The sequence below is a fragment of the Dermacentor variabilis genome, chromosome 7 (assembly GCF_050947875.1).
Source record: "Dermacentor variabilis isolate Ectoservices chromosome 7, ASM5094787v1, whole genome shotgun sequence".
Taxonomy (NCBI): domain Eukaryota; kingdom Metazoa; phylum Arthropoda; class Arachnida; order Ixodida; family Ixodidae; genus Dermacentor; species Dermacentor variabilis.
In genome coordinates, this window is record NC_134574.1 from 65088470 (window position 1) to 65116227 (window position 27758).

Sequence of the window (27758 nt, forward strand, 5' to 3'; positions counted from 1 at the left end):
ACATCTCTGTTGTTGCGAGACGTAAAGGGCTTCCGTCAGTTCGCTGAGGGTGTTTTTTATTTACTCTAGCCGTCATTGCTTCGCATAAAATGTTCCTGCCTGTTAACTGTGAAATATATCGCAGAAATCGTCCTGGTAACTGGTAACTGGTACTGGTAACCAAGACTAACCTGGTAACAAGCACATGCATATGACTTGCAGTGTCAAAAGCTGTCTTAATGTGTAGAAAGACCCAGATAGTCATATTTCCATAGTTCCGCGCTTGAGACAAAGCGCAGCGAAACCGTCGTCACCCATTCCTTGTGAGAACGTCGTTATGGTGCCGCTGCGGTCGTTCAGTCATCGTCAATCTAACTTCGTCATCCGCCTAATGTCACGCTTTGTTGTCACGCCTGGCATGCCAGGCCATCATCGTCATATTACCTTTGTCGTTTCACTGACGCCATTTCTTCGAGAATCTCTCGTAATCATATTATTGTGGATTATTCTGCTTTCGTCATTGGTTCGTTTTCATAACCGCCATGCATTCATTGTCATACAGTTGAGCTTATGCCGTCGGCATCATACCGTCGTTATCATGCCATCGTCACAATACACTCGTCGTATTATTATTGTCCTTGTGCCATCGTCGTCACGCTGTCGCTTTGAAATTGCCATATTTCAGTATCCTCATCTCACTGTCATCATGCTGTCATCGTCATACCACTTTTGTTGTTCCATCGACACCATTCCTTATTCGTCACTACATCATCCTGACTGTGTCATCGTCGTATAGTCGGTGTCATACCATCATGCTCATGGGCGACCACGGTAAGCAGGTGCCTTAGGAAGTTGGGCTGATACCAGAGACCATGTATCTCACGTATAGCCCAAGCAACGTAAGTCTGAGAGGGACCGCTACGGAGTTTAAGCAGATATCCTTTCAGCACTGTCATATTTCGCTACATTGCTTGAATTCCACTTGAATTCAATTTTGGTTCATCGTGTCGACCCACACAACAATGGAGTTACAGAATAGAGCACCTAACGTTGATATTGATGGCTGGTTTTTTTTTTACTTGCGCGCATAAGAACATTAACATGACTATTCTCTCTGAAGTTCTTCACCCGGAAAAGATCTTAGCCTAAGTCTCGCGAAATGTGACGCCTATTTATTTTGCATCTGTGAAAAAAAGCAATGTACTCAAATGAGCGAAAGTATTGGAACCAAGGACTGCGCAATAAACCGATTTTCTTATCTGCATATACATGTACTTACAATTGAGGGTTGCAATTGAAATGTGGCTTTGCCGACTTTCGACTACACTTATGAACCGTAGTTTGGGTGTCAGAATTATTAAGTATATTGATTTTGAAGAGAAACCTGTGTTCCGTGTACTTTTGTTCGTGGATGTAAACGAAGCCTATCATCTGTCATAGTAAACGCTACAAATATTGCGTGAAACATGCGTGACATGAATGCTCTACTTAAAAAGGACAAGCATCTCGACATTTAGATGGTTCGCCTCAGTGTGCTTCATTTTCGTGGACGATTTGACTTTTTTTTTCGCTTTTTATGCACTCCAAGAAAACCTGAAAAAAAACTGATTTTTATTTTCTTTTTTTCGAGCGCTAACATCTGTGTGGCCAACAGATTTTACAAAGTAGGAGGAATGGTAAACGAGATCGTGTAGGCCAAATAAGCACAGCTTTAGGAAACTCCATGTGTTTGACTTGCTCCTTTGACAACGTCTTATCAAACGTAGAACATATAGGTTGAAAATGAAATTTATATCTTTAGTTTTTCTTGCTCTATCAGCTGATAACAATCAAATTAGTACACCTTCGACTTTTCATATAATAGCTTCAGTTGGCGCTTGATGACTTTGCCATTGGTGTTCCTGGGCAAGCGGTCCATAAACACAACTCCACCGTAGAGATGCTTAAACTTTTCAGTTTTACCTGCAAAAGTGAATAAAAACAGACATACAGGACAAGATGTTTTCTCGTTGTATGGTGTGCCGTTTAACTCTTTGAATCTTAAGGCTGGTCGTAAGGTGAAAGCCTGCGGAAGCGTAGGGAAAGTACATATGCGGCCATTTCAGAACTGCTTCGTTAGCACTAATAGTAAAAATGAAAATACGATTGATACAGCGGCAAGTTGTAGTAGGTTCATTTTACAATTCGTGCTATATGTTTATCTCTTATATTTGACTTTGGGATTCTCACTGATGCCAATAGGAAAGTGGCAAAAGCGCCTCTGTGTAGCACAATGTCAAAAAGAATGACGAGTGTTGTGCAAAAGCACAATTCTTTGTGAAAAATCTATGCATAACTCTGAAGCCACTCGGTCAAATATTTTGTGCGCCGACCAATCACGTTTACTGCTAGACAAAGGTACCAGAATGGCTGCAATGAAGATAATTGTACACAACTTCGTGAATTTTCTCACAACGGAAATGCTGTTAGTTTCCGTTCTTTTCACTCTCCCCTCCCACCATTTACTTTATTGCAGCATCAACATTTAAGGTTTTATTCTAGGCTGCTCTGGCCGTGGTGGCGGAGTGGTTCAAGTAGGATATTGTGAGAGATGCCTAGCGTTCTGGCAGTTAGACCAATGCAGTATCAACAAACAAGATACGGAGGGGCACCGTACTGAAGTTTTCAGAAAATCTTCTGTCTATACTGATAGTCGTTATAAAAACACAGGATGAATATAAACCTTCTGTAGGCAATATTTCGCCAAGGCTCGAGTGCACTGAGGTAGTAGAGTGTTTTAGTTACGGTACGCTTCGCTCCGAGCTGCCCCGCTAAGCCACAGCGGAGCGGCGAGCGATTTTCACGTTTTAGTTATACGTTTAGCGCAGCGGAGCGGACCTTTCGCAGTTGCAGCGCCCCCTGGCTAAATTCAGGGTAATGGAAGAAAATAAAAACACTTTATGATCACTCTTGTACAGTAAAACGTATATGTGTATATATATAACTTATTTTCCCATGAAGTATCTAGACGTGCGCTTGTAATGCGTTACCTGTCCATTTTATCCAATGGAAAATAAAGCGCCGTCTTGGGGAACGCCACGTGTTAGCTAGCGCGCTTGCTTTCTGCATCCAATCCAATCCGTTCTGACGCCAACGCTAGCCAAAGTGCTGCGCGGAGCGCTCCGCTCAGGCAGCTTCTAAGCGGACCGTGTTCCTCGCTCCGTTATCCCGCTTACGGCTAAGCGGACGGCGCATGCGCATTCGCGCTTCCGCTCCGCTTAACTGCTTAGCGGAGCGTAAACACGCTCAACTAAAACACTCTAGTGTCTCGGTGGTCATGGCGGTGCAGGAGCGCAGGAATTCAGAAAAAACCTGGCGTAATGTCACAGCAAGAGGGTTTGAGTGTAGTGCGCACTGCAGTGGTGTGGTGTGTAATGTTCGCATGTAAAACATAAAACAAGTTGCTCACGAGAGAGCTTTTATCTATGCATCTTGGCTTGGACGCAGCAGCTAACATTCAAGGAAGGAACGGCCAGCGCTTAACGTGCGGCAGGGTTCAAGAATGCGGGCTCTGCAAAATTACTCCCATTCCAGTTTAAGAAACGTTATTGCATCTTCTATATAGTTAGCTAGCGGCTGACAAAATATGGAAGACACTAGCACATTTAGGGGAATGAGACGGAACACTATTTAAGTGGTTAGGACGTCTTTTCAGCAAGCGCTTGAGGGAATGACCGCCTGCTCGGGCTAAAGCATGACTGAAAGACATAGCCACTGACTAAGAAAAAAACACAAGTAATTATGTTAGGCTCTTTGCACAACCGTTGTTGACGATCAATCTTTCCTGCGGGTGTCCCTTCACTGTACGCTTACTGTAGACTGCACAAGTGAAATATAGAGAAAATTTGAGATAAACGGGTAACTAGAGTAACTGTGCCGTTGAGTTCTTTGCACAAGTCAACGGCCCAGTTACTCTTTTAGCAAAGATGATGAGAAAAGGAGTCATGACAAGAATATGTCTGCACAGCCAAAATGAAGGCGCCTAACAATTATTATAGGTTGCAATACCTTACAAGAAGTTCAATATCTTAAAATTTTTGGTCTTTACGTATGCTAATTCCACAAAGAATACATGCATCACAAGAAGTTCATTACTTTCAGGTTGCTGGAAATAATTTACCATGGCCTAATTATAACAACAATTACGAGGCAGGTATATTTGTGTGCCATCGAGCTTTCCTCATTTATTCGAAGTTATAGGCAACAGAAGGTACACAAACACCGCTGTTCTGACTATTTGGTGAAGCTTGACAACTATGCTACCGCAGTGAGCCCTAAATTTTTATTGTCGCCCGCTACGACAGCCCCGTGGCTATGGCTTTGAGCTGCTCAGCACGAAGTTGTGTGTTTTGTTAACGGCCGCCGAGGCCACATGCCGATGGAGGGTGGGTGCAGTAGGATTGCGTATCGTGCTTTGGGTGTACGGTGAAGAACACCAGGTAATCACAATTGATCCTTAGCCATGCATTATGGCGTCCCACACAATCCACTCTGCAATTTTTGAATGCGATAACCCGTCATAGCAAAGTCGGTTGTCCTCAATGTAATATTCGCGTGATGATAAACACAGTCAGACAGATCAGCGCAGTTGAGAAATCGGTGAACCTAATGGGTGACGCAGCGCACAGTAACAGACTGGTGCTGTAATTGAAATATTAAACTCACGCGGGCCTGATGAAGAGCATGCGTGTCCGAGTGCGACAGCATTCACCCGTCTCGTGGAATACTCACTGGACGTGATTTAAAACTACAGTTGTGCTGCATTCAATGACTGCGCTTTCTAAATGCTGCTCTGAACAAATTTCTACTTATGAACGCGCTCGCTTGTTGTGCCGTGTGATCCTGACATTTCTTATCTCAATGATGAGCAAGTGACGGGAAGAGCTGCAAGAAAACACGGCCCACTTATTTTGCCGGTAGAAGTCGCCACTAGCCATTTTCCGACCGTAGAAACTCTAGTTTTCTGCTTCGTAACTAGCGTGCGACGTGATGCCGGGATGAGTAAGCGAAGTGGAGTGGTGACCACGCAATCACAAGTAAAGTTGAAGTTGCCGAACCGCCGCGCATTATATACAAAAAGGAGTACACTGCCTCAAAAATAAGTAAAATGTATGCGGATCCCACGCATTGTGGAAGTGGAGTTAGCCTTCATTGGTGCTTGGCAAGAAAGCTGTTTTAGAGCCCATTTACAAGTATACAGCCTAGAGCGAAATTTCGAGCTGAATTTTGAACTGTGAAACGCCTCGCTCAACATAAGCATTGCGCTCGATCATGCGCGGTGATAACGAAGACAAAATTGAAAAGGCCCTTAGTTATCCCTAGGAGGATAAATGCGAAAGCATGGCGACCACCTCGCGATGCCTACCTTTAAGTCGTCATCTTTTAACTTCACCGTAATTAACAATGAAGGTCGTGGATTCAACCCCTACGAAAGGTCGAGGTTTCAAATCTCAAGAAAGGTTATGGCTGAAGTGCCTTAATAATTTACCCTTAATTAACACCAAAGGTCGAAGGCTCGACTCGCGCCAAAAGTCGTGAGTTCAAGTGCCTTATTTCACTGTTTCTTAATGAAGTGAGTCTGAAATAACTTTACCCTAATTAACACCAAAGGTCGTCGGCGCGACTCCCACGGGATATCGTGGTTTCGAGTGGCTTAATTCGCTATATCTTAACTACCTGAATTAGGCTCGCCCTAATTAATGCCGAAGCTCGTGAATTCGTCTCTAATCAGAAATGTATGATTCGTGGCCTTTTTCCGTGGTCACGCCAGCCCCGAATTTTCCACCACATGAGCCATATAAAGTTTTAGCATTAATAACGAATCTGGAATGACCACGACGGTATGACGGCGTCGGAATGAGGACGAAACATGAGAATGGCGGAGCGATAGTGGAATTCATGCGACAAAAGACAGCGATGGAAGGACGACGACGGCGTGACGACATTGGAATCATAAAACAAAATGACGACGATGAACCGCAAAGGCACATCGTCGACTGTATGACGACAACGTACTGGCAACGATGGAATGACGACCCTGGGATCCCTACGGCAAAATGACAACGATTGGCCGTAATGGCTGTATGACGACAAAGCGATGACGGCGATGACAAACTCAAAGAGATGACGACAATTTAAAGACGATGATGTAATGACTATGACAGCTTGAAGTCGGCAACGTGACCACGAATGCGTGGCAACATCTGTATGAAGACAATGTAATCACAACATTGACATGATCGCGGCGGTGTCATGAAGACGATTTGACAATGACCTCATGACGACGACAGCTCGACGATGGCGGTATGAGGACGACCTGACAATGCAGTGACGACGAGAGAGTGAAGATGGCGGAAGGATGATAATGGCAGCAACCAAAGGAATCATCTCAGTTGCACGAAATCGATAGAATGTCGACGGCAAAATGAAGACGATGGCGTGTTAGTGTTGGAGGTCTCTGCTGCGCTCATGTCCATCACCTGCCGCCAGGGTCACTTCAATTTGCACTGTATTCGTTGATGCTTTGCACTGAACAATGTGGAAATGAAGAAAGTCGAAAATCGAGCTCTGTGGCACCGTCAATAACGAAAATGTCATACATCTCTTCCTTTTGGCTCCACCACAAAGATAACAGTTTGTTAATGACGAAGCCATACAGCTCCGCTTTTCACTTTGTTCATGTCATGCTGCTCACTGCTGCCGTTTAGGAGTTCTTGTGAGAATAGACGGGTCTGCGTTCTTTCTTTTGCCTCTTCGTTTGGTCTGTTAGTATATATTTACCCAGTATAACAAACCTCTTACTCCGCGCACCCGTATTTTATCAGTGCGCAGGCATTTTCACTATTGGTTTATATTAATGTTTGCGTATGGTGCATTCCTGCAATACGCAAATTACCTGCACGTTGGATGGGCTATGCAGTGTAAATAAAGCTTAATGGCCATGCATGTTTACGAGACTATTTCATTAGGTTAGCGGTCTCGCAAAACGCTACGCCAACATTCTGAGGAGTTTAGCTTGCAGAGCGCAAATAAAATATTTATATATATCTTTTTCTTCACCACAGGATATAACAATTCAGTAAGCTATTTTCAAATTTCGCTACATCATGATGGTACGTGGGTCATTTACCAACAAAATCAATATTCCTGCCCGTTTATATTATAAGCTTATCATATAAAAGAAACCAAAGATTATTTATCAATTCATGTTGGCGACGAGATTGCAAATAAAGTTATCCTTCCCTGTCAACATTCAAGCTATCGTGGGCCAGTTGTAAGAATAAAAAGAGGACTGTGACCAAACCTTGGGGGATACTTTCCAGCATAGTTATATACTTTTTTTCCAATACATGGGCTGTACATCATTGATAGACACTTGAGAATTGGTCGATCCATTGTGGTCTATTGAAGAATATTTTATTTTTGTAGGTGTCCAGCAGCCGTCCTAAATATCGAACCTTGGACATGACCCATTCAGTAATTAGAAATGTGTTCGTTTCATCCAATGCTGGAGCAACATTAAATATTGAAATAGTAATTAGCAGTTATCTTCTCAGTAGAACAGCTACAGTTATCTCAGTAACAGTCATCTTCTCAAAATTTCATTGCGCGAAGTTTCCTAGATATTGTCACAACCGCTCGCTTGAGATGTCAACTTAATTGCTCCATAACATGCATCGACATTTTTTGTATTTCTCCGCAATTATGGAGCCTCTAGACTTGTTAGCGGATGTTCTGCCCTGTTCTTGCTTATCCATGTTCTTTCTAGAATCCCACCTTGCAATATGGGGAAGAGTGCGCCGTTGTTCCCAAAGAATGCACATGCGGTCATTAGAACTTAAAAAATGCACAAGTCAATCAAGGACACCACAGAAGATCTACAGGTTCTGTTTCTTATAAAGAGCTGCTTCTTAGCATTTTCAGGTGCCTGTATTGCTAGCTAGTACGTTCTTCTTGGTGTCACATAAAACGCCTCCTTTCAAATGTTCATGGCTGTTATGTCAGGACGGAACCATCAAAGCATATAATGCAGCATGACGCGTGTAACTCCTGCCTGGAAGTAGAGAAATTTAAAGATGGTACTAAAGACATAAAAATAATTTCACAAAGGGAACAAATGAAGGAGGACACCTATCCTTCAAAACACCTCCACATACGTCATTGAAGATAAGTATAAATAAACTCAACGCAAAATAAAGGCGCAGTATGAATACAGAGTGAATAGCAAAAGTGGAAATCTAAAGCAGAGAGAACGATGAGTGCTTTGGTTTGTTCTCTGTGCAGTGTTACAACAGTGACCCCATCACAACACTCCAGAAAACCTTCAATGACGCTCAGCAGGACTTGTTGCAAGTTTTGATGTTAAATGGGGCCGCCTTAAAGGTTGTAAAAGCCTTCAATAAGGTGCAAGCATGGCCTGGGTGGTGCAGTATAGCTCAGATTTTCGAATACCGGCGCTTGGACGAAGCGCAAAGAAACATAAAGACACACTCAGCACAGTATGGGTATTGCACTTTGTGCTTGGTGGCAGCGCTGGTCCTTCATAATCTGGTAGAGACTTCCCGGGTGCCTCCCTGCCACAATATTGTGTACAGAATGTTTTGCCTTATCGGGATACAAAAGCAATAGAAGCAGCATGCGAGTATGCTGGTTACACTCTCTCGGATGACGCTCTCTCCGACTGCCTCGACAAGCCTCCGAGAGCGACATTCCTTTGCTGCCTTTAGGGGGGTTCCCCTACCGATGACGATGATTTTTTGGATCCTGTTTTGAAACGAGGTCCTGATATATACTTACCTAGGGCCTTGCAGTTAATCAGCTATGCTATACATGCTTTTCATTCTAGCTTTTCTCTATGTCTTCTTAACCTTTTGCTATGTTCGTCAAACTTCTCCTTCTACCTCGTAGCGCTGGAAATGTCTAACAGATCTGGTCGTATCAATCATTTTCCTGCTCTCCTTTTCACCAATGCTCCAAATGTCTCTTTCTTATTTCGATTGCTCACCGGTTGATGATTAACTCTTCTCTGAATTACCGCCACCTCTCGACCGCAGCTATCTCGCTTTTGTATAGCTTTTGTTGCTGTAACAATTCTAGTACACCACAGTATAATATGCTTCCAAAGGCGGATCTGTGTGCTCTGCGTTTTACGACAGTTTCCCAATTTCTTCGGGCTGTTGCCAGGTGCTTTGTGAACTGCAGGCCCTGTGCGTGTGACGTCATTTATTCGGCACGCTAGTGGGTTGTTTGAGAACTGTGTGGGGATTTTTGCTTGAATTTGCTGCTGCTTTCGTGACGTCATCGGAGCACCAAGATTGTCTGTTTGAAATTCTCAGGCCTGGTGAGGTGCAGTTTCAAGACTCATGAAGAAAGGAAGCCCTCTTTCTGTTCATTCTCCAGATGTGCATTCGTTCCTCAACGGTTATAGCTGCCCACCCACACGCTACAATTTGAGCTAGCGTGATTTGAAACATAACATGGCACGAGAGCTAGCGATGATAGCGACAGTATATGCTACATTGAGACACAGTAACGCAATGGTTATTTCTTGGTATGCTCAATATGGCAGTAGCGGATACCGGCCATTTTGTCAATGCACATGTTAAACTTGTTGACGAAATATAGCTTGCTGCTTAGGTTGATAAATTATTTGAGTACGCAGCATACCACAGTTAGGCAACTGAACACAGTCTTGAGATATGTCTGCAAGATTCCGAGACAAAAGCCCTAGGTGTAGCGTAGCCATCTACAAACTTCCCGCGAAACACAATCAGTATTCAGTATAACCACCCTGGACACCTTTCCTGTGCTCATTGCGTTGTTCTCCAGAAGCAATATCGCCCGTTCGCACCAAAGCAAGTACTGCGACGGGGCTTCTGCCATATTAAGTGAGGTGTGGTATTGTGCAGCTACAAGACGACAAGGGGTATTTTATCAAAAAACACTATGGTTTCCCGTTCTCTTGACATACTTTCCATGTCTCCCTCCCCGAAACAATGACATTTATAATAATCGCTGTATGAAGTACCAATACCTGTGTGTAGCCGGAATAGCACGTTCACTATGGGTTAAGCTCTTTAGCTGCGTTTTTATTTATACTCGGTGGCATCAATATATTCAAGCGCAGAATTTTAGGCAAAACTATTCGCAAGTTACATCAGTGTCTGGACTGCTGTTAAGTGGTCATGTCGCAAACACTTACCGTCATCGTGTACGATGTTTCAACATTTTATAGTGTCATACACAAAAGAAATTGACTTAGTCATTTAAGCCGGCTCAGTTGTTCATAGCTGGTTATGACACAGTGTCCGAGATCCGCCGGCTCGTGGAACACCTTACTTTGAACGCAATTTATGTTTGCTGAAGTGTTTCCAAAACGCATAAAAAGTGAAAGTTGTCAAACTTGGTTGACGTTGCTTACATGCGACGTGTTCCTTTAGCATCGCTGCCACCTCGGGCGAGGCTGCTGTCGGGTCTCGTAGGACAACGAAGGCAGCTGGGGCGTCGCCATACCTAGTCTTCGCAACTCCAACTACGGCGGCGTCGGCCACACTGGTGTGGCTCTGCAGCAGGCATTCTAGTTCCACAGATGACACTTGCTGATCTAGGCACTTCATGATGTCCTTCATCCGGTCGACAAAGTACACGCGACCGTCTTCATCGTAGTACATTATGTCCCCTGCAGGCATGTTATTTTAAGGAAAGTTCTTGTTTTTTCTTGTGTGTTTGTTACTGGAAAAACTGCGCTTTGATCCCAATACGTGATCTTCGGAAAAGACCGCAGTGCGTCTTATGCGCTTCAGAGCTTTAAACTAGGTGGGTGGCGTTTGAACATTTGTCTTCATGCAGTACAATCTGGAATCATAACTGTGTAAAACACTTTAGTATGTTACGTTCACTGCGTCATGCTAGCCTGAAATAACGAGCAGATGCACGAATAATTCGCTTTTCTTTAAGTGAAGGTTCCTTCCTCTCTTCCTCCAAATTTGGAGGCTCTATCTTACTAAATTGAGAGCTATTAGGTACACCGGGCAGGTGAGACAGCTTGTACCATTGATATTTACAACTGGGCATGCAAAACTACGTACCTGCTTTATGTTTGCCAATGACTCACGAATGGTTTTGTATATTCCTAAACGATGTGTGGTCGAATTGAGAAGTAAAGCAAGAGTTAGGGAGTGAAGTAGTGGGTAACAAAACTTGAATATGTTGGCTATAGAAAAGTGCAGACGGAATAAGGAGCAGAAGAAAAACCAATGCGAACAAAGTGATATGATCCAAATGAGACAAGAGAAAGCACTGAGAGAGGATCTTTCAGCTACAGAGAAATGAGTGGGCCACATATTTTTCACCAAGTACACGCATTGTGCGAGGAGTGATTAGCTGCAGAGAGGTACAGAAGAAGTCGGCCGAAGGAGCGGGCGAATGTGATTGAACAGGTGAGCGAAGAGCATTGAGCTACAGGAAAGAGGAGAATTAGTCGGCTACACAATAGTGAAGTAGTCGACTACATAAAATTGAAGCACATTTGTCGCGAAACGAGCGTCTAGTTAAAGAGAAGTGAAGACGTCAGCTGGAGTAGTAGCCGAGTGTGCATGAAGAATCGAGCGAGAAGCTCTGAGCAACAGAATAGTGAAGAAGTGTTTAGAAAGAAGTGAACACACGTTGATGAGAGTTTTCATTGAGGGAGCGGCGTTCGGCTATGGAAAGTGGAAAGGAAGTCGGCAATGAATATTGAAGTAATGGGCTACATGAAAATGAATAAGCACATGAATTGGGCCCGTTGAGCTGAACTACATAGATGTGGAGTCGAGAGGAAGAAACGAAGAAAGCAATATAAGACCAAAGTAGAGTGAGTGAAATAGATGGAGCCCGGAAAGAAGCTGTACATTTGCGCAAATTTGCAGTTCAGTTCAGTCAATTTGTCAAATATTGCCGTTAGGAGCTTTACATTTTCATGAAATTTGGATTGAAATTTGCAGAAACATACTGAAAGCGTTGCTTAATACTGGTTTCCACATAAGCGTAGGATCCTGGGACATTTACTTTTGCGCACGCCGGACGAATCTGGATGGTACAGCGGACAGATCCTGACAATGTGCCTGGCTTACTTAAATGTGTCTGTTCACTGATAATCGGTGATAAAATATGGAATTACACAATGGGCAGAATATTGTGCTTGAATGCACAAGAAAAGCCTTCCCAGAAGGTTGGAAACGTCAGCACACCTTACGGCGTCACGTATGCTCCTACATGGGATTTATAAAGCACTTTGACGCTTGAGCGCGTCGTAAACCGTGGCGCTATGTACCGTAACGAAATGAGAAATGTAAGAAATTTTGAAACAAAGCGTCCGATGTCGCTCTCTTGCAGCGCTTTGAAAAGCATCGCTTTCCACTTTTGCACAAGAGCGGCCTTCGATTTATGGGAATATGTGCTAGGGTACAAGAGAAACTGGCGTATTTTCTCAATATATGTTGGCTGCAATTCGTTATAAAGTGTGCCTGCAGTTATGAAGTGTGCCGTCGCACGCAAATGACCGGGCGGAAAACGTTTTGACATTAAGCGCGTGGTGGTTATATAAGACACTATAAGCGCTGCGCTTTTACGCACGGAATACCTCATAGGCAAAAATACACGTTCAAAAGCCTGTAGTACGTGCCAAATTGCACCCAGCGTAGCAAGACTTTCTTGTGCTTGAGACAAACTATTAAAGTCGATAATTCTAGGGAGCAGAACATTGTATTTGAATTTCAGCAAGCGGAACTTCCTGGAACAAAAACCGGTAGACCTACTAACTTCGACGCACCTGATTTGCACCATCCTTCGTCATCCATAAACTCCTTCATGAGCGCGGGATTTTTGTAGTATCCCTTCATGACGCTCGGAATGCGGAAGTACAGCTCGCCGTATTGCCTCGGTCCCACTTTCTCGCCCGTGTCCATGTCGATGAACTGCCGAGGCACAAGCAAGACGAAAAAAGTCCAATATGACAAGTAGTAAACTACGAGAAGAAAGGGGGTTAACCGAGGGGCCCGATTTTTATAAGTAATATCATGAGAAGCCAACAAACACTGACACCAAGGACAACATAGGGGAAATTAGTTGTGCTTAATAAATGGAATGAAGAAACGATAAATAATGGAAATTAAAGTGGATGAAAAAACAACTTGCCGCAGGTGGGAACCAAAACCACAACCTTCGCATTTCGCGTGCGATGCTCTACCAATTGAGCTACCGCGGCGCTGTTTCCCCATCCACTTTGTTGGGTGTCATTATTTATCGTTTCCATTTTTTCGTTTCCATTATTTATCGTTTCTTCATTCCATTTATTAGGCACAACTAATTTCCCCTATGTTGTCCTTGGTGTCAGTGTTTGTTGGCTTCTCATGATATAAGTAGTAAACTAGATTCATAAGTGCAGAATGCACTGTTACATTGTCAGCTGGGCGCCTCATGCCAAAAGCGTCAGAGGAACCAAGCATTCCTGCAGCTATTCAAGCTGGCCATTGTAAGGATAAAATATTGTGTACTGATCTGCGTGATCAGAAAAAGAAACAATTTTTAGACCGGCATCTGACATTCCCCGTTTCGTTTTTTCGGTAAAGTGCTGACAAAAATTAATATGTTCTAGCGATTCATATTTATACTTTTTGTGCGCAAACAAACAGGGACAAAGAATAGGGGCAACACAAGGACGAGCGCTTTCTAACAACTGGTTTCATTTTTGAAGAACTACTTACTTAAATACCCACAGAAGATACCACAGAATACCGGTTTGTTTGCGCACAAAAAGTATAAATATGAATATGTTCCAACTAGGCCGACTCGCAGTTATGCTTCTGTTCTAGCGAGTCAAATATAAACAATTTTAATGAAATAGCGCCTTCAGGCTCGGTCGAGGCGATTGTGCAGGTCAACATCGTACGTCTAAAGCAAAAGTAGTGATGAAAATAATAATATTTAAAAGGCGTCACATACATCTGCAAAAAATTAGACCTGTGCTGCAAATGTAAGAGGCCTAAAGTGCTGGGAAAAACAAGTTGAAATGGACAGGTGTTTGCTTTCTTCGTCGGCCTCCCGTTATGTAGCTGGATCACGTATTTCGTTAATTTTTCGCAATGTTTTATTCAGGCAGATTTTTCAACCGGCTGAGTAGCCGATTACCCAGCAAACCGTTTATTAAATAGTTTATGTTGTCCTACCTGACGTCTCTGTAGAGAGTTCATGCATGGAGCCTATATAGTACAAACTTGAGAAAAACTCATCAATGTATTGAAACTAGTTAACTCCTTATTAATTTAAGGATTTTCAAAATACTGGGGATATGAGATATGGTCAAACTGGATTTTCAATGAAGAGAGTTAAATACACCAGGAAGAGCATGAAATTGATGTAAACGCTGCAAAAGGACACAGTGATACAATGGGTTTCCTATTAATTAATTATGGAGTTTTACGTGCCATTACCACTCTTTGATTAAGAGGCACGCCGTAGTGGGGGAACTCCGGATTCATTTTGACCACAAGGGGATCTTCAACCTGCCCCCAATGCACGAGCCACGGGCGTTATCGCATTCCACTCCATAGACATGCGGCCGCCATGGCCCGGATTCAATCGCGCGATTTCATGGTTAGCAGGGCAACACCATAACCGCTAAGGCACCATGTCGGGTAACAGGTTTACTCCCGCAAATGGTTAATTCTGTGGCGTAAGTAAAAGGAAGGGACAGTAACAACTTCATTCTTTGTCCTTGCTGCTAAATCGTCCTCTATATATCGGACACATAAAAACACTTAACGCTGTAGCACCACCCAATCTTATTGATATACAGCATTATTTGGCAGACTCCTAAATCTTAGTAGCGAAAATATTTTGCTGAGATATTCCTGCTCCTACGAGAAGGCGGCAATGACACTGACGCGTCTTCACAATGACGGTTCTTCGCCCTCATTCGCCATGTCAGAACCATGGCACTCTTGATCCTTGTGTATGCAAAGCACGGATGCGTGCGTAAGTGCTGTTTTCAATCAAAATCAGCGCCCAGAACACTTCTTGCCTAATTAATGTACGCCATAGAGGAAGTGTTTTGCGTTTAGTCAGTTCGTTGCTCATACTCCTCCATTATTTCAAGTATTCATTCTGTCCATGCAATCACAAGAAAGGAACACTAATTTTTCGGTAGCCACTGTCACACAATGGTGCATCGCGAAACAAGGCAAGCACCACATGTTGCGACTCGAGCACGGAACCTTGATTTCATTTACGATACCTGACGATACCTACGACCGTCATACCAAGTTAGTAGGGTCTCCAAGTGATTCCATTCTGCACCAATATCTAGGTGTGCTATAAACTGCCACGCAATGCCCCATATACTAAGCTAATGTGGGGCATTGCATACAATGGATAGCATGGGTATGTGTTGAGGTCTTTGTGCCAGGCTTAAATTGCGCTGAAACACTGCGCTAGTTTTGTTTACATTGCGCAACTTTCAACGCTTACTGCTGCGTTGTGCTGAAGCAGTTTGAGTAGCTTGGTCTTTCGGCCACCTTGCTCACTGACTTCTTGGTTTCAGAAGTTTCAGCTTCAAGGCGATACGACGCCGCAAAGCTGAGCTAGAAATGTTTGCAGCTACAAGACTTTTCTGTACTCCTCGTACTCTGTGCATGGTGTGACGTGTTGTGCTGTGTATTCGTCTTCCCCTTCCGCTTTTTCCCTACTTTTCATGCGAGCGGGCATGGTGTTGCTTTTACCAAACAATCGCTGCCTTGCAAGTCTTTCTCTTTGCTGATTTGCATACTTCCCACAAATAAGGGGTGCGTGAACACCGGCCTTAACACATCTGAGGATACTTTACTTCCGATGAGTAGCTGAGGAAACCACATATTGCTAGTCTTGCGATGCTAATGCCAAAGGCGCGCGTTGAAATCCCGGCCGCGCCTCAGGCATTACGATGGGGGCGAAATGCTAAAACGCCCGTATACCGCACATTCGGCGAATATTAAAGAACCAAAATAGTTTAAGTTAATTCGGAGTTCCCCACTACCGTGTACCTCCCAATGAGATCGTGGGTGTGGCCCCTGAAATCCCAGAATTTTTTTTTTGACATATATCGCCACTTCTAATTTCGGAAAAGAGCTTTCTTCCACTTGACTAGAAATGAAACATGAGCATAAACGACTCTACTTCAGCAATAAACTGAACTCATTAAGACACGGTGAATGCGGCGTTGTTCTTACCTTGAGCTCGACCATCGGTGCCGGAAAGCCAACGTTCCCCGAAGATATTTCGCCATTAGGAGGTGAGCAGAGGACACCGCAGGATTCAGACATAGCATAATGGTTCCGAAGGCTGCGGACACTGTCAAAGACTTCCAATATCTTGTTGGCAAATGTTTGGGTCAAAACGGTGCCACCCGCGTTGATTTTCTTTACGGAGGGCAGCTTCGTCCCTGTCCGCACCATGTCCGCCAGGTAATAGTATAACCGCGTCGGAACTGTCGCTAGTGTAGTAACCTGGCAAAGAGTCAATTACTAGCAACGTTGCTGCGTACACAATTTCTATCAGAGGTTTAAAAGGTATGCTTCGCAAGAAAGCAGTAGGAAGTAATAATAAATCTGCACTCAGTGAACAATATACCGCATCCAGTTGTATTCCGAACCATTTAGCATCGTTCAAAAAGGTCGTTGCTTAAATGAACGGCTGAATGAAGATAGCGACAAGGTTAAGCAAACGCCACCCGGTTTATTTTTTATGCTACATTTACATGACGAGAAATAAATGCGAAATAAGTCGCCTAGTAATTAAAGCAAGGTAAATTGAAGATTTCCACTAATGACACAGAATTGCTTTTTCCACGCATGCTGGGACGATTAGCGTCTGTTTAAGATTCTTCGGTAGCTCAGACAGGTTCCTGTCTGTTGGGTTCCTTTCCGAAGTCAACATCTGGAAATAAGTGGATCGCCGTGGCTATCAACTGCCTTACCAGCTACGCCGAAACGAAAGCCCAGTGCAAGGGCAGTGCGGCGGAAGTTCATCATTTCTTCGTCGAGAACACCGTGCAACGAAACGGTGGCACATCCCAGAAGCCCGACAGGCCATCTGCCTGCTCATCAAAAACCAGCAAAAGACCGAAATCCGACTCTGCAACCTTCGACAATGTTACGTGTAATCCAGCCCGGCGACCGCGTTTAGGTAGGCACCCTAATACGCCGGTGTCGACTCATGGAAAGTATACTGCGGCGTTATTTCAAACCATACAAAATACTTCGATGTAGTGGCGCACTGGATTATGAGGTCCTGCCACATAGCATCGCTTGATCACACGGGCGCCACGCACGACCTGAAGTCGTCCCCGTGGCGCGTCTCAAGACACTCCACGAGTGCGAATGAACTTTGGGACTTTATTTCTTTAGTGTTGCCCGCGTTTCTCAGTGGCCCTGGCGTCACGCTGCTAAGTGCGAGGTCGTGGGATCAAATCCCGGCTGCGACGGCCGCATGCCGAAATGGTCGAAACGCAAGAACACCCATGTAGCCCGCATCGGGTGCACGTTGAAGAACCTCCGGTGGTCAAAATCAATTTGGAGCCCCCCCTCCCCCCCCCCCACTACGGCATGACTCCCACTCAGACAGTGGTTTTCGCACGTAATGCCCCACTTTTTTCTGCTGAAATGATTCTGCAATCTTACTTAATTATTCGCAGGGTCCAAAGATAGAGCACACATGTAAAATGTTATTAACTTTCGTTAGCCACCAGAAACATGGCTTCACTATTTGCCAGATACCGAAACTAGCCCAGCTATCCACGCGGTGTGTAAAGTGATCACTCGGGCGTGTACTCAGTAGTAGTCACCGATTTTACCTGTTGTCAATGCTGTCGCCGAATTCTATACAACGCCAATGTATGCCCGACGCGATTAGTTTCGTACATCCTGGAAGGCATGTACACATAGCCGACGGGCTTGACCTGCAGATAATACTTCGAAGAACGCCAGTACGTCGAGCCGTCGGTCTAACTAGACGCTGTTGATCTCGCTAACGTGATGTAACTTGTCGGCGCGTTCTCCCTTCGTCGAACTATATTTAGGCCTTTAAGGACTCTACTTTTAATACTGATAAAATGCGCGAATCACATCGAGAAAAATAAAAACCAGGTACTTGATTTATGAGGCTGGCACGGTCATTTACGACGAACTGCGCCAAAAGCAGGTCGAGCCTTTCGCGCAAACAGCACACACTGAGCACTTTCTCAAAAACAAAGTTCCTATTTTTGCTATGCATTCCCACCGTGCATGATCCAGGAACGGCTTCTGCGCGTTCACTTCAAGTAGCAAAGCCAAATCGTAGGCCATTGAAAAGTATAGCCTTCCACTAGTCGCCTTTGACGCTGCAATTTTGGGAAACTCTTTTGTCTCGCGCCCTCCCAAAAAAAACGAGAACCACGAGAGCAGCACGCAAGGCTCCCTACGTAAACACGCAAGAATCGGATGCGTGCGTACGCAGTGACTGCGTACGCATCACGTAATGTTCGTGTTGCGTTCTGCACATGCGCACTTTGCAGAACCTAGTGATCGTACGTACGCAACGCCGTTGCGTATGCTACGTACGCAGTACTAAAATTGTCTAATTGGCAGTTTTAGCTGTGCGTGCTCAACGGCTCTGTCTACGCAGCAAACCTGCGGATGCGACAGTGCGCATGAGCAATATGGAGGAGCAACTGACGGTCCCTTGCGGGCATCCGCAGCTTTTCAAAAGCTGCGTAGTGTCCGCTACGGACTGTGCGGCGTTTGCGAGACGTTCTCGCGTGTCCACGAGAGCGCATTTTTTTCTATAATGCTCCGGCCGAAGATATGACTCCGGCTTGTGGTTCGACTTCGTGGCGGCTGATATTCACTGCACAATTTCAGAATCTGGCATCTGGCGGTGCTGAGCAGCACACGACCGGCTCCTCCACGTGCAAGTCATCGATCCTCTTCTCAACTTTTGATTTCGGCTGCTTCGTGGGCTGCTTCGTGGGCAGCCCACGAAGCCCACGCTTTCATGGCTGCTTCGTGGGCAGCCGCTTCGCTACAGACACACACTTTCATGTTCTGCTCACACGGAACTAAAACTCCCTAATACGTCGAGCCTCAGGACTGCCTGAAATTTTTCTCTAACGAGCAATTCCAACGTATAAGGGTTTGCTAATTCGAGCCGTCTGGTCACTTATTCAGCTTATAGTCATAGGTCTAATCTACTAATGAAAAACATTCACAGTGAGCAACCATTGTGGCCACGCCCGCGGAATGAGGGACACGTATGAAACTTGAGCATTATTGTTGAAAGTTAGATGGTTGTAATATTAGCTTCTCACATTCAAAATGTCCCTTCGAAGGTATACAGACATCGTATTTTCATGGATTATTTTTCATAACAAACAATTTATGCATACGTTTTTTCTAACCTCAGTTTAAACACTACAGCATGGTTAATCTCAAAACAACTGGTGCGTCTTTTATTTCCTGGAATTCACAAGAAAAATTAATATCATCCTGTGCCCTGAAGCGACTAGTGCCGTGACACATCTTTGTAGCCCATGTCTCTATAATACATGTATACGCTGATAGACCCATCGTCTAAGTATATCAGCTGCTACTTTTGACCTCCCAGCCTTGTCTATTCTGTCAAGTGTGAGCACATCTCCATGTGAAGTCGGTGGAGGTTGGTACCATCCACGAAGCCGTTCATCTCCCAGGAGCCACTTCAGACGTGGACTCTCCTTGTGGCAATAAACCAGCATTTATAGAGTGTGTGCTTAGACAAGGACCTTATGATTACTCTACCACGAAGTCGATGTCTTGTGAAATGGGCATCATTTAGCATATAAACGGGAGCCCAGGCAATGCCGCATTTATTAAAAGTAGTTCGCCTTCCCGGAGGCCAAACTTAGCTGTGCGCAATTTTTCTACTTCGAGCTCATTTTTGTAACACGACGCTAACATCATATAATATTACACCGTGCGCGCGGCTGCAATTAGTTACCAGAACCAACCTGAAATGCTTCATCGCTGGCTCTAGATCTTTCATCCTGAGCTTCGACTGCGTATACTACCGAACATTCAAAGCAGTCACGCATGCCTTCTCTTAGGCTGACATTTGGAGTCGCATTCTCTTGATGCTATTTAGGTGTAAGATGGTCTTACGCACAGCTCGGGCTTTAAATTATGCGTTGTGATAGAAACACGCGCTTTGTACGTTCCCGCTATACCAGCGTAAAGGATAGTCTATAATTGAATCTCTGACACGCATTGACAAGAGGCGAAATATTCAACGCCTTCATTTGGTCTGCGACCGAAATGCTCCGCTCGTCCAATTCTGAAGCCTGTCGCGGCTTTTCTGACAGACAGTGCAAATGCAATCAGCGCTTTCATTTTTGTTTTTGCACATGTTTGTTTTACACTCGTCTCTTGTGGACGTCATCACTGTCTTTTCCTCATTTTCATATATTTCCCATTCACCGAACCCTGAGAACACATTGCTTCAGCCCGCGCATTAAGCTTTTCGCAGATAAAAAATATTTGTTTGTAACGCGTGCGTGTAGTAATGAGAGCATTGAGCTTCAGCACAATATAGTTCACAAAACTTACATTGTATTTTGTGACGTAATAGACGAATTGGTCAAAGGTCAATCCCGGGTGTACTATGACGCATGTGGCTCCCGCGCAGGCCGCCACTGGCGTGAACATGAAACCGGATGCATACGTTATGGGATACCAGGCGAGGAGGACATCTCCGGGTTCGTAATTGACGAGGACCCTGAAAGTTCAGTCAAAAGAGCAGGCTGATCTTCCCTCACTGGTCTTACTGACAATTGTGACTTGAGTGAGACCATGGCAATAATTCGCTTTAAAAGTGTATATTGCTCTACGCTCGTCTTCAACAGTGGTTACTGAAAGCTGGGTGATTAGAACAAACATTAGTGACAGAACAACCGTTTTACATAACAGAGGCACCGCTACGGCGCATGGAATGAATAAATTAAAACTAGCTTCACACAAAAGAGTTGTGCTGGCACGCAAAAAATTTGAAAGAACAGGAGAGGCACTTCGTTTGTATTAGTTACCGTGCGTGCTTCTCTTATTACAGCTAGGCGTTGCCCATTGTCGGTGAACGTGTATGATGTACAAAGTTACTCGCCTTTTTTGTCTGGGCTACAAAGAGTAGAACGCCCATACGGATGTTTCTTTCTGTTACTGCGAAATATTTTAAACGACTTAAGCTTTTGTAGACCACACAGACGTTGGAGGCGTGCAGTCGCTTGGCGCATGGGTTACCGTGAAGAAACTGTTTCGTGGCAGTACTTTGGGCACAGAAGCACTCGTTTCCGTTTTAGCGTCTTGGGCGGTGACAGGAACCAGCGAATAGCGGATGCATCCTCATGCCTACGTCTTAACTTTACGCTAAAAGGGAATGGCCACAGGACACAATTGCAGAATTTTGAGAATGTGCAGAAAGAGGTAATGATGAGCCACCATGCTTAATATGCCCAAACGGAAGCTTAAGCACGGGGCCAACTCCGCTTGTTCTATTGAAATAAACGGACGATGCGGAAATAATTTTGAGACAAACACTGGAGTAATTTCCGTAAAGCTTGTTCTATTTCTCCGAGAAGGTAAACTCTAGCAACTCCAGAAAAGATCATTTTGATATAATACTTCCATTGTCAAAGAAATTGCCGAGCGGTGGGTTAAAACAAAATCAGAATAGAAATTTACAAATCCTGGCATCTGGAGAAAAATAGAAGATATTGCTACGTCAGTGAACTCATCTTCTAGACCACCTAAAGCTCACAAGTTTGATATATGAATCACCAGTTTGCGTGGAAATGTTAAAGCGTTTACGCGTGTTTTGCAAGAGTCCTACTCACAAATTAATAGGCGTGTGCGAAGATACGAAATTTTCGTTTAAAGAGCCCCCCCACTAGGCCCCATAGCAAGCGGCCCCACAGCAAATTTTCGTTATACGCTGGAAGTTGTTACCTGTCTTCTAGGGAGCGTTCTGCCGCAAGAATGTTACAAGTCGGTTCATTAATAGCCGAGACAGAAATATTTCAATATCGCGAATCCATGATTTCAGAGGCGGGCTTCACTGCTTAGCGAGACTCCCTCTTCACTCGTCCCGTCTGGCCTTCGCAAGCGAAATTACTTCCCTGCGTTCTCCCATGCTGGACCTCGAGGATCACGTGACACATACGTCACAGGCCCCGCCTTCACTTTTTTTTTCTCCTCGCTTTTTTTTTGCGGTGCTATGCATTCCCGCGGATGTGTCGCGCGTGAGCTGTCATCTCGTTCGCGCAGCACACGATTTTGCGCGCTGTGCGTAAGGAAACATGACTAGTTGTATAATTCAGTGCTACACGAATACCGAGGCAGAACAAGCTGATCGAAGAGCATGATCACGCGCTGGAGCACGGTAGAAAATGGCATAGTTTTGGTACCTGCGCACGTGACCGCACGACCGTCGGAACAAGCAGACGAAGTGGAAGGACATCTCTCTTGCTTTGGTGCGAAGTAAAGCAAAAAAACACGCAGACATTCCGTTTATGTGTTTTATTATTTCTCTAAATTTCAATTCGTCAATTCAAGCAAAAGATTACACAAATGACAGATGGTGCCTTCAATAATTGTCGAAGTGACGCGTCACCATGAGTGACGTCACAATGCGGACTCGAGTATGTAGGCGCAGGGACGCGAGTACGTCATCCTCCGGCTTGGAGCGCGACGACCGCGAGGAGAAGGAAGACGGCGTTCGGTTTGAAATTTCAGATCTTTCCGCGGCGCGTAGTGATGTAATACTTTGCAGACACGTTTGTTATTGCGCAATGTGTGCTCGGCACTTGTCAGTTCAAAATGGCCAGACCTGGGGCCCTATAACGTAAAACTATTCCAATATGTTTCTATTCCAATTTCCTGACGTCAAATTTACGTAACCACCGACGCAAGCACCGGGCGATCACCCGCAGGGTTGTCTGAACAGACCAATCAAACGCTCTCCTCGTTCATATGAGGTCACTTTTGTTTGCTAGAAAAACGAATAACATTGCCTACACTGAGCGGCTTGTCGTATCTAATTGGCTAACAAGAGGCGAGGAGAACGCTCAAGTGGAGAGGGATTCACAGGGGCAGAGCCAGTGCACTGAAAATCGATAACCGGATGAAGAGGGTGGTGCCGGCGTCTGCGATTGGCCGGCTTTCCCTTACTTAGATTGTGGTGGCTGGTCGAAAATTACGGCGGCATGCAACGGAAGCTTAAGAATGACGCTAAAACTGACCCTCAGCAAAAAAGAGTTGGCAGAATGAGGTAGTGAACGTGCCGAAAGTGCTTGAAAACGTTACACGGTCACGCAAGAAGTTTTATTATACGCAAATACATCCATGCTCTCCGGCATGTGCGAGTAGCCAGCGTCTCAGCCATCGGCGGCAGCAATCTTTTATTCCTTTCGGAACGGGGCAGCCTGCGGCTATTCCGAAAAAAATTCAGTTTTGTTCGGCATATTAATGCATCTTTATCGCGTACACGTCACTTTGACGCGGTGAGTTTGTGCGGTTTTGTGCCGTCGCGTGACAGGCAGGTGAAGTGGGTGCAGCCCGAAAACTTTTTACCAATAGCCGAGGGCTAATGGCGGAAAGGGGTCGAATCAGGAATAACTGTCTGTCTTTTTTCTGTCAAATCATGCATAATCAGTGTGTACACATCATATCAGATAGGGAGGTATTGCGGTTTTCGTGACGTCGCGTGATAGACAGGTGAAGTGGGGGGTGGTCGAAAAAAGTTTTTGACCAATCGCGGAGGGCTTATAGCAGAATTGGAATAGAAAAGTTTGGAATAGTTTTACGTTATAGCGCCCCTGGTGAGGGGCCCTTTAATGAATTGAACAACGCCCTATTTGATTCGGCCTTCGAATGGAACAGTAACTATTCGTAAGTGATAGTATTTTGTGAAAACATTTCGAATGCATCAAAACCTCAACTGCGCTGAAGTAAACATAAAATTGGTGAATAAGTACAGTAATTTTTCAACCCCGCCCACATATATACATAAAACACGAGAGTTCGCGTAGTGGAGCAGACTACCGTCGCTTGAGCAGCCATACAATAAAAACTTTACAGCGATCACTCGCACTCTCTGATGAGCCCTGCGCATGTGCAGAAACTACTTGTTTGCTCTTAATGCTCCATTTGTGCTTTTAAGAAAAAACGAGTCATAATATACTGTACCACGATAGAAACTTGCTAACTTTGAAATTACTGGGATATAAACGTCGCTTTATAGTAATTGTGACAACGGCTGCTGATTATTTGTAAACTATCAGATTTTCCATTCTGTTACCTTCTGGCGCTATTGAATTGGTATTCGATTCACTCTCAAAAATCACTGTTCGCACGCTGCTATAATTAGTCGTATACTTCGGGGTGATGCATGATACATCAGTTTTAGAAAACATCAATTTGACAAGTGTAATATTTAAGTTGACAGCTCATGTGAAATTGTTAAATTGTTTACGACGGTTTTGCGAAATTCTTACTAAAAATTTGTACTATATTCCATAGCACATACATTTTATTTGGATACTTTAAGTGCATTACCAGTTGCAGTTTAGATAATTGCGATATCTTTATCGCTGTAGAGTTACAAGAGTTGTAAGCTTGATGCGGGAGTTGTTCAAAATTTTGTAATCTTCAGAAATATTTTTAAAAAGACATGGTACGAATTCAAAGTGCACTTATGACACACACTACTGTTCAACTCATTGTTCAGAATGCCACAAACCGCATCAAGGTTTGATCATGTGGTGGCCGTGAAAAATGATTTCATCGTTCCAACGTATTTTCCTAGAAGCGCCCAGCTCTTACTCTTGAGGTACCATAACGCTAAACGGGATTTTTAGTACACCGTAGTTGCAGCTTTCAGAATGCACAGATAGCGGTGACCATGCATCGGTGTGTTACATATGCTTACGACTTGCTTAAGGCAAGGCCAATTGCTTGCTTAAGCGCAATGTATAGAGGGTCCTTACTTGGTCATATATAGGTTGGCCACGATACTGTAGTGAGATATCTCCATTCCTTTGGCGTCGCCCGTCGTGCCGGACGAGTAGAACACAGCGAGAGTGGTCTGCTTAGGGTCTCCAATGGGCACTTCTTTGAAGTCGTCTTCGTTCAATTCGTTGAAATCAGACACGGGCACAAAGCCAGGAACAGGCTCACCGATTACAAACAAACACTGCAAAATGTAACGTACAAACTCTGTAAAGGATCAGGAACACATCCGGAAACATGTGACGCACAGGCCCGGTAACTAATGGTACACATAGGTCTACAGAAGCAGGAGCAAATACAGCGCTAAATAAGCGTACTTGATGAATACATTGTAATAAATTCATATTCTGGTATAGAAAAACGTCGTTGTGTATTCATGATTCCCTAGTTGCAAAGCGCCCGTTGAATCAGATGAATCATACAGGATGTATTCTCTGGTAACCCACTAGGGGTATTGACGACGCCCCAAGAGCCATGACAGCTCTTGTATCAGAGTACTTACTAATTTATTTTGATATAGATGCCTGCTCATTACCGGAACCTGTAGTGAATTTAGGTGATGGTGGCGATTTTCGCTGCTGATATGACGAGTTATGCTGCGCACACTACTTGTTCAGGCAGTCAGCTTGCGCCTCTTTTGTTCATAGTCGACAAAGGAAAAAAAATAATTATGGGCTTTCACATACCAAAACCATTGTATGTTTATAAGGCACGCCGTATTAAGGGACTCCGGTTTGATTTAGACTGCCTGGGGCACTTTCACGTGCTGCCTAGACACGCTGCACGGACGTTCTTGTTTTTCGCCACCGTTGGAATGCAGAAGTGGTGATTGGCTTTGGTCTGGCGTTGCCAATCACGAGGTCGCGGGATCAAATGCCGGCAACGGGGCCACATTTCGATGGGGGCAAAAATGCAATTTTACGTGCAAGTTAATGAACCGCAGGTGGTAAAAATTAATCCAGAGTCCTTCACTATGGCGTGCCTCACAATGAGACCTTGGACCTCGTCGCGCTTTATACGAGTTGCCGAAACGAGAATCCGTGTTTACAGCGAAGCTGTATACCTCTGTCCCTCAATGCATTTGTTGTGTCCGTGGGCAAAAACTCAACCTATCACTGCGGGATAGCACGGGTCACGTGCGCCGCTGGGTTCCTTGCAGCACCGCTAGAAGGCCCTTGGTTCCGCGCACATCCGCGGCTGCTGCAGCGGCAGCGGCGGCTGTGCGGAAGAAGGAAAGAAAATAATTCGCTTGAATGAAGTTGGTTGGCGAGCGATGCTGTGGTATCACGTGAACCGATAGGCCAATATGACGTAGGCTTGAACTGGGTCCTGCCGAGCCAGAGCGCAACGCCGCTGAGCACATTGGCGTTGCTCTTCCTTTCGACGGCCATCTTATTCGCACTCAAAAGCGTGACACTTTGGGCGAGTTGGTATGTCATGACATTTTAGGCTTCTAGCGCAGCTCAGAAAGAGCAAAAAGGAAGGTGAAAGGGGTAATTGAAGGGAACGGAGAACAGAGTGAGCGGCGAGCGCTCACTCTGTTCTCCGTTCCCTTCAATTACCCCTTCCACCTTCCTTTTTTGCTCTTTCTGAGCTGCGCTACAAGCCTAAAAAGTATTCGCGCTGCACTTCAGGCATTCTAACTGTAGTGGCTTGCTTGGCCAAGCAGCGGTACTTCCTGCCTAGCATGAGCACGACGCTGGTGTGCACATTGTTACATTCCATTCCCACATTCTGAAGAAGGCGCTCAGCAGGACGACGAGGAGGACGGTGGAAAGAGATCGTTCGTGGTTGCAGTTACTCTGGCGTCTTGGCCGTGATTTCTCTGTATATATTTTGTAAATATAATTTTACCTAATCTTTATTTACGTCACAATATTGACGATGCTAATCCAGTCGTCGCTCATTATCTTCGCGCTGAACTTCGGGAGTCGTTACTATGCGTGCGACTTCTATGGCGCCATCAGAACGCAAATTAAATAAATTTTAGGCGTTTTTTTACATTAGAAAATGTAGTTATGTCACTCCCGGCTTCCTATGCTACAGCTGCCGCTTCGCGACATACGACGGCTTGTGTCACCATAATCTTTACCTGGAAATGCTTGCGGCTAACGCTACGCATTAAACGAGCTTCTTGGTCCTTTTGTTTTCTTTCTCCCGCATGGCAGGGACCGCCGCTGCTGCGGAATCGCTGAGAGAAGCGCCAGCTGGCGGTGGTGCAAGAAACCCAGCGGTGCAAGCGGCGCCTGGCTCCTGCTGTGATTGGTTGATTTTTTTTTTCCGCCAAGCGGCAATTGGTAGCACACAAAACAGGCAGGGACGTAACGGCACTCTCGCATGTAAATAAAGAACCTTCAACTCATTTCTCTTGCGTCCTGATAGCCCTATGGAAAGGCCACGCGTAATTACTGCTACCGAAGAGCGGCGTGAATACTATGAGCGGCGATGTGAACATCAATGTCCCTATGCACCACGGAGTCGCGGTCAGGCTAGGTAGGACGCAGCTGTTCCTCCGGAAAGCAAGTCACGCACAGTTAGGACGCCTGAAGAGCAACGCGACCACGATGAATAACGAAAGCAACAGCTGGGCTCGGCAGACCCTATTTCAGGCCACGTCACAGTGGTCTATCAGATCAGGTGGTACCACAGCTTTGCTGGCCA

At 44.9% G+C, this 27758-nt stretch overlaps 1 protein-coding gene across 1 annotated transcript in view; it reads right to left on the reverse strand.

Moving 5' to 3' along the window:
- Positions 1 to 1653: 1653 nt before the first annotated feature.
- Positions 1654 to 27758, reverse strand: part of LOC142586818 (putative 4-coumarate--CoA ligase 2) — a 53323-nt gene continuing 27218 nt past the window's right edge. The window contains exons 4-9 of the mRNA XM_075697684.1: positions 25076 to 25281; positions 20646 to 20814; positions 16260 to 16535; positions 12827 to 12971; positions 10439 to 10696; positions 1654 to 1941 (exon numbers count right to left, since the gene is read on the reverse strand). Coding sequence (XP_075553799.1) covers positions 1814 to 1941; positions 10439 to 10696; positions 12827 to 12971; positions 16260 to 16535; positions 20646 to 20814; positions 25076 to 25281 — 1182 coding nt within the window. The 3' untranslated portion in view covers positions 1654 to 1813. The remainder of the gene's footprint in view (positions 1942 to 10438; positions 10697 to 12826; positions 12972 to 16259; positions 16536 to 20645; positions 20815 to 25075; positions 25282 to 27758) is intronic.